The following is an 8,160-nucleotide window of genomic DNA, read 5'->3' as shown; positions in this document are numbered from 1 at the left end:
CCTAAGAAAGTTCTCAGTATCTTTCAGTGAGGATTCTAGCTTACCTGAGATCTGCATTACAGAGGAATGCATGGTAGGTAGCACAGTTCATAACCATGACCTTTCCATCTGCAAACAGCACAGGTGGGACAATGTGTCTAAGAAGGCTTTGGGGCACCCACAAGTGCTCCACACTTCTGTGATTGGCCTCCAGAGGGTGATGCTGCACAAGTTGAGCCAGGCTCTTCTGAAAATGAAGCACACTAACATGCCCTCCCATCCCTTCCAGCCCTGGTGCCCACAGCTCCTCAAGGCACTCAGACTGAAAGAACTCTTGAAGCAGTGACAGCCCAATGGAATTGGCAGCCAGAAAGTAAGCAGACTCACTGAAGGATAGCCTGCTCCTGGAAATTCACAGGAAGGACTTTCTCCTCCTTGAAGTAATTTTGATCCTACTCTTCAGTCCCACTGAACCACTTACCCCCAATAAGAGAGGAACCCCAGCTTCATCCTACTGAGCCATGACCTCTGTGTCCATTCTCATCCTTGTGATGCTATTCACACCTAGTGAGTAACATTTTATTCTACTTATTTCCATTGTTCCATTTAGAATCTCCTTTGAACTACATTTCCTTCTGTTTGTAGTGATTTCCTTTTTATTTTTATTTTTAATAGGACTAACAGAAGCACAGTCAGTGACTCAGCCTGAAGACCGGGTCTCTGTCTCTGAAGGGTCTCCAGTGGAGCTCAAATGCACTTATTCCTATTCTGGGGCCCCTTTTCTCTTCTGGTATGTCTGGTATCCCAACCAAGAGCTTCAACTCCTCCTGAGACATTCTTCAGGGGAAAGCAACAAAGGTTTTCAGGCTAATCTCAATAAGACTGAAACCTCCTACAATCTGAGGAAGCTCCATGTTCAAAAGGAAGATTCAGCTGTGTACTTCTGTGTTCTGAGTGACACAGTGGGAGGTCTCATAAGGGGAGCTGAACACAAACCTGCAGAGACAGTCTTTGAAATGTTCCTCTAAGGGTTTTTTTCTTCCTTTTCGGAGTCCCTTAGGTGAGGTAGTGCTGTTCCCAAGGAAGAATAAAGATTTATAGTATCATAAGATTTAGAGGTAGAAAAGACTTTGGAAATTATCTAGGACAAGGGTCAGCAAACTTTTTTCAGCAAATGGTCAGATAGTAAATATTTTGGGCTTTACATGCCAACAGGCAAAATAGAGGATTTTATATAGGTACTTATATATCAAGAGAGAAATAAAATTTCCCTAAAATTTTATTGATAAAATTCAAAATATAATAATAGTGATAATAATAATAGAGTGCATTTTGCAGTAATTCAGGTCTACTAATGAGAAAGATAGAATTCTTTTTGGGGGGGAAATAGCAATTTGCTTAATTGGGGTTCCAAGTAAATATTTCATTTCATCAAAATTGATTGCTCATACTCATCTGTTAATGGCTTTCTATAGTGAGATTTATGTATTTCTTCTTTGAAAATATCCTTTCACATAGATAAGTAATGACAAAAACTTTTAAGTCCATGGTTATCATTTTACTGAAGTATATTCATTGCTTGGGAGGAATTTATAGAATTCTATTAGATTCTTCTTTAGATATTTGCCTTTTAGCTTGCCACTACAGGGTAGATTAATCTCTTCTATTTGGAGGTTAGGTGGAAGTTCCTAAGTTTCCTAGTTGAATGGATTTTGAAATATGGAGATTTCTTTTGCACTTGCATTGAGGTTTGCAAATCACTGCTAGGATTGTAGTTTGAGCTCAGAAAATATATCTGTTGCAAATCTGTGAGGCAATGGAGATCATTTCTTGTTTAACTTATGACAATTTGAGAAGTTTACAAGGCAGATCAGCAGGATTTGTGATTCAAACAGTGTTAATTGTCCTTAAATGGACTTAACTGTAGTATAAGTTTCACATATAAACACTATTTTGCCTTATAATTTTAGTTAGAGTTAATTAAGAAACATGATTAATTTTGTAGCAAAAGCTAATTTACAAAGCCATTCAGTGTTTGATAATAGTGGATGAGGGCAGCTCTTGGATGCCCTCAATCTTGTCATGAACTAAAAAAAAAACCCAAAACTTTTTATCTCCTCTTTTTTCATGTTTTAACATGATGAGTATGCACCTGCAATTAAAAATGTATTATGGTATAGCGATACATGTGGCACTAAAAATAATGTTGAGTTATAACTAAGTCACTGTGATTTGTAGTGCCCTGAGTAAAAGTGAGAAGTAATGAGAGCACCACAATATGTCTTGGACACAACTACTCAACTTTACCATTGTAGCATTAAGTAACCATAGGCAAAATATAAATTAATGAGTGTCCCAATAAAACTTTATTTATGGACCCTATAATTTGAATTGCATATAATTTTAATGCACCATGAAATAGTATTCTTCTTTTGATTAAATGTATAAAACATTTTTAGTGGGCCATACAAAAAGAGGCGGTGGACTGGATCTGGTCAGTGGACCATAGCTTGATGATCTCTGGTCTAGATCAATGGTCCTATTTAACAGATGGAGAAACTGAGCCCTAGAGTAGCCCACTGAGGTGGCCAAGGTTTTATAGGTGGCAAGTAACAGATATAACATTCAGAGTTTGGCCAAATATAGTAAAATGTCAATTTTCTTTATAAAAACTTGTTTAGCTAGTAAACCTTCTTGTAGAAATGACTCAACCATTTAAAATGCCTGTATTTCCCTCTGTAAACACTTACTATTTGCAGGGAAAGTGTAAGCATTCCTTTCTTGGACCACAGCTAATAAGTAGGAGTAAAATGACAGACCAGAAGTTTCATTTTCTTGTGGTCGTTCATTCACCTCAGTTGTGTTTGATTTTTCATGATCCCATTTGGGGTTTTCTTGGCAAAGATACTAGAGTGGTCTGCCATCTCCTTCTCTAGCTCATTTTACAGATAAGGAACCAATGCAAATAAGATTAAATGACTTGTCCAGGGTCTCACAGCTAGGAAGTGTCTGAGGCTGGATTTGAAATCAGGAAGATGAGTCTTCCTAACTCCAAACCTGACACTGCCACCTAGCTGACCTAAATTTTTTGTTGTTTAGTCATGTTAGATTTGATGATCCCCACTGGGGTTTTCTTGGCAAAAATACTGGATTGGTTTGCCATTTCCTTCCCTGGCTCATTTTATGGATGAGGAAACTGAGACAAAGAGGATTAAATGACTTGCCTAGGGTCACACAGCTAATAGTGATTGAGGCCAGATTTGAACTCAGGAAGATGAATCTTTCTGACTTCAGGCCTGGTACTCTATCCGCTGCATCACCTAGCTGCCCTTACTAAATGATTACTGACTAACCGAAATTTTAAAAAAAGTCACAGTGCATCATTTGACCTGCCCAACTGGATATGGAGAGCTATACGGAGAAGTGTACAGACCCTGAGGACTGGGGTTGGGCCTGGAGCACACTGTGAAGAACTCCCAGGCCCAAAGAAAAGCTGTGCACCAGGGTAAAAAGAGGTCCCAGACCTCAACTAGGGTTCCAACAGAGCCATACCCAGGCAGTACAATGGAGACCCATGTGAACTCTCATTGTTGCTATCAGCTATACAGTTTAAGGTCACAGAGCTAGGTTAAACTAAGAAGGGGAGTGGCTCATGGGAGTGCCTCAAGTAGGGAGACCATGGGCAGTTCACTAACAAAGGAAGAAGTTTGAAAGCAAGTAGCAGCAGCAGTGGTGGCAGCGGCATAGGTCAGACCCCAAGAGCAGAAAAGGATCTTGTTTTTAGCATCTAGTCCAGCCAGGAAAGGATAACTAGTGCAGGAATACCAGACCAAGGGGAAGCCTACAGTTCTGCCACTCCAAACCCATAGAACAGGCCTGCACAACATTTGGCCAATGGGCTGCTTGTGGCCTGCCAAGGGATCTCAGGTGGCCCTCAAAAAATGTAGGGTTGCCACCACACACACTCTCCTGTTTGTCACATGACCTGTGGCAATCAACCATTGTCAGTCTGTCTCTAGTCTAATCTATCTGCAACCCAAAGAAGTTTAGCCTATTTTAATTTTGGCCTTAAGCTACCGCCAGGTTGTGCAGGTCTGCTACAGAGCTTTCTAGATGGCTTTTGATGGCTTTTAAGGTCAAAATCCAGCAGAAGTCTGCTCTTGCCCAGGCCCACAGTGAGGTCAGGCACTTTAAGAGCTCAGACCAGGCAGGCAGCAATCAGATTTTGCCTTGCATCAGACTACTCTAAAAGTACTGAAAGTTTTCATGTTCCCAGTCTATCTCTGAGATCTTAGAATAATACCACATTCAATAACCCAAGAAAGCAGCAGCAGGACCAGCCCAGAAATTCTCTCTCAAAGTACCACAGAGTCCAGATCTAACAACAATTTTGAAGTCAGAAAGTAGGCTAGAAGAATGAAAAAAGAAAAGAAGGCCACTTTAAAGAGCTATTATGGCAGCAGGGAAGCTCAAGACATGAATTAAGGAGATAACTCCTAAACATCTACAATCAAAACCTCAGAGAAAAATCTTGCTTGGGCAAAAATTCAACTAGGATTCCTGGAAAAAAGGAAGCAAGAGTTAAAATAGTTTTATAAATGAAATGAGATTGCTTGAGGAAAAAAATGAAAAAGAAAAAGAGAGCTATGGAAAAAATAATTAGAAAGAGAATTAACAGTTTGGCACAAGAGGCATAAAACTTCTCTAAGTGACAAACTCCATGAAAATTAGAATGGACCAAATAGAATTCAATAACTCCATGATGCAACAAGAAATATCAAAATAAAATCAAATTGATAACAATTTTTTTTTAATTTAAAAATTGATTTAAAAAAAGAGAGAGAGAAGAAACCATTGGTCCCCTCTTGAAAGAAACCTTTGACTGGAAGCTTCCAGGAACATTATAACCAAAATCTAGGGTTTCCAGGTCAAAAAAAAAATATTGCAAGCTGTCAGAAAGAAAGAGTTGAACTCAAGATCTACCTCTAAAAGGCAGGAAGAACTTGGAATACAGTATTCCAGGAGGCAAAGGATATGTGCTTATAGCTAAGAATTAATTACCCAGCAAAAATAAGTGTATTGATACAGTAGGAAAAATGTATTTTTAATAAAATAGAGGACTTCCAGGAATTCATGATAAAGAGACCAGAGCTGCAGACATATTTTGAGACTCAAATACAGGAGTGAAGAGAAACATAAAAAGATAAATATAAATAAACAATAATAAGGGATTAAGCAAGGATAAACTGCTCACATTCAAATAAGGGGAGATGAGATGGTAACATATGTTCCTTTGGAACCTTGTCGTCATGAGGGATGATAAAGGGAGTCTAATTAGACAAGGCCTAGGAATGATTCTTTAAATCTTTATGATATTAAGAGAAGAATGGCAAGAGAAGAGGAATACACTGGAGGGAAAGGGAGAAAGGAAAAGAAAATTAGGGAAAATTATCTCACATAATCAGGGAGTATGATAAGACATCCATGTAAATAAAGCAGAGGTGGTAGAAGGAGTGGCTGACCCTTGAACCTCACTCTCATCTGAAGTGGTTAAAAGAGGAAGAATTCACACACCCAAAAGTGGGTGCAGAAATGCATTTCACTCGATAGGGAGATGAGATAGGAAGGGGAGGAGAATTTTAGGAAAGGTAGATTAAGGGAGACAGTCCTAAGAAAAATAAATTCTAAGGACATAAAAAAATGTTTATACCTCTTTGAGATGAAAAAGAATAGGAATCTGAAGGGGTAATCATAAATTGGAGAATGGATGAACAAGTTATGGTATATAAATGTGTTAAAATACTATCATGCTGAACTCTTACTAGAGTAATGACCAACCACAATTCCAGAGGAGTAGTGAAAAAACATGCTAATTACTTCCTGATAGAAAGGTGAAGACTCAGAATGCAGACTGAAGTATAAACACATATGCATAGATGCATATGTACATATATACACGTATTGGAAGTGGTCAATGTTTAAAGTTGTTTTGATTGACTATGTATCTTTGCAATGGGTCTTGTTTTTCTGGTGTTCTCAGTTTGGAGGAGGGGTGGGTTGGGAGGGCAAAAAGGCAAATTTGGGCTTTTGATTAAAACAAACTAAAGAAAGAAAGATAAGGCATTGACTTTAGTGACAGAGAACCTGGGTTCAAATCTTTCACTCTGATGATTACTGCATGTGTCATCTTGGCCAAACCCTGGCCCTCAGTTTCGTCATTTGCAAAATAAGGGAATTGGACTACATGACCTTCAAAGGCTCCCTTCCAGATTTAAATCTATGATCTTCTGAACGGTACCTACACAAATCCAATTTTTATATAGAGTAACTGAAACATTACCCCAACACTCATATTTTTTCTGTTTCTCAATGATCACCTTTTGATTTGGGAGGTGGTTAAACACCCAGATATTCCTTGATTTTTGGAGCTCAAATTCTCATATTAACTAGGACCTCTTGTTGTGTAATATCTTTTCCCAGAATTAAGAAAAAGCCTTATGGAGGAGACACTATAGCACAGTGCAAAAAAAAAAAAAAAAGAAACAAAAAAGCAACTGTCACTCTGGAGGCAGAGGGTCTTGGTTCAATCCTGCCTCTTATGCTTACTACCTATGTGACCTTGAGCAAATCACTTAACCACCCTTGGACTCATTCAATTTGTTTGCAAGATGAGCATCTTGGGCAAGATAGCCTCTTAAAGGCCTTTCTAGTTCTAGATCCTATGATATTTTAAAGGGCCCACCTGTTAGTCTTTTACACTTCTGGGAGAGTGGCCAACATTTTCTTTTTCTAGTTAAACAAGGTCACAGTAAAAAATTGGCTTCATTTCCTTTGCTGAGTTGGCTACTTTGGACAGAAATTGTATCGTATTTGTGTTTGTACCAACCTAGTAGGACCTTGAAGAGAAAGCCCTTGAAGTCAAATTAGTAACTTCTAGGAAAAGCATTCATTGGAAATAGAGTCATTGCCTCCCGGTTTTAGAGTCATATTGGAGAGTGATTGGCTCTGTTCGATCCATTTTCTTTGTATTATCAAAGAGGTAATGCTGTCTATTCCTGAATGAAAATTGTGAGCATAGTGAATTGACTCAGATTTTCTGATAGAACATGTGCACAACTTTCCTATTCTCTTGAATTGACTTTTATAATGAGCTATATTCTTTAACTTTAGATCTTGTGACCAGTCAGTCAGTCAAAAACCATTTATTCAGTGCCTACTTTGTGTCAGACTGTGCTAAGTTCTAGTGATACAAATACAGGCAAAGGACAGTCTTTTCATGCAAGAGCTCACAATCTAACGGGCAAGATGACAAGCAAACAAATATATACAAACAAGCAAAATACAGGATAAATTGAAAATAACTTAGAGGAGAAAAGCATGAGAATCAAAGGACTACTCAAATGTTAGCAATTTCCATAATTAAGGGCAATGATTGAAGTTCATATGTAGATATCCTTCTATTAAAGCCCAATTAAGATGCCTTATTTTGGTATAAAGTTAACCCTGCATTCACCCTTTTTGATCACTCTGCATCCTTTGCTACTTTCACACTTCTCTCCTAGATGCTCTCTTCTCTGTAAGTTTTCATGATGTTGTTCTCTTTTGTTTCTTCTCTTACCTGTTCAACTGATCTTTTTCAGTCTTCTTCATTGAATTGTCATATAAGTCATGCCCACTAACTGTCAGTGCTCCCCTTGACCCTCATATCTTCTCCTTCTATATTCTCTCACTTGGTGATATCATCACCTACAACATGTTCAGTTATCATTCCTTTGCAGATGATTCCCAGATCCCTAAATCCAGCCCTAACCTTTCTTCCAATCTCTAGTTTGGTCTCTTTTTGGTCAACTTGAATTGACTTCTCTGTATCCAAATTCAACTAGCTCAAAAGAGAACTCATTATCTTTCCTCACTGTTTCAACAATCCGGCTAGCAGCTGCTGTGGGGGTGTAAGATCCACTAACAGCCAGCACCCAGAAAGCTGCCAGCATGCTGCAAAGGCACAGGTTCTTTTGATCTGCTTTAATAAGGAAAGCAAGGTTAAAGGGGTTGACAAGCTTACTTTAATTCGGCATACAAATATCATTCACTTAGTTCAGGGGAAAAAGCCAGCACCCTGAACTTCAGAGCAAATTACAAACAAATTACAAACATCAACAGACAGACCAAATACAGATGCAT

At 38.5% G+C, this 8,160-nt stretch overlaps 1 gene segment (V, D, J or C); it reads left to right on the top strand.

Moving 5' to 3' along the window:
• The first annotated feature begins 500 nt into the window (after positions 1–500).
• LOC118829693 lies at positions 501–1,007 on the top strand. The segment is given in 2 exon segments: positions 501–546; positions 655–1,007. Coding segments are annotated over 2 exon segments (399 nt in total).
• Positions 1,008–8,160: the final 7,153 nt, after the last annotated feature.

The sequence above is a fragment of the Trichosurus vulpecula genome, chromosome 8 (assembly GCF_011100635.1).
Source record: "Trichosurus vulpecula isolate mTriVul1 chromosome 8, mTriVul1.pri, whole genome shotgun sequence".
NCBI classification, from domain to species: Eukaryota; Metazoa; Chordata; class Mammalia; order Diprotodontia; family Phalangeridae; genus Trichosurus; species Trichosurus vulpecula.
The sequence above is the reverse complement of the archived record's forward strand: the minus strand, read 5'-3'. Positions and strand labels throughout refer to the sequence as shown.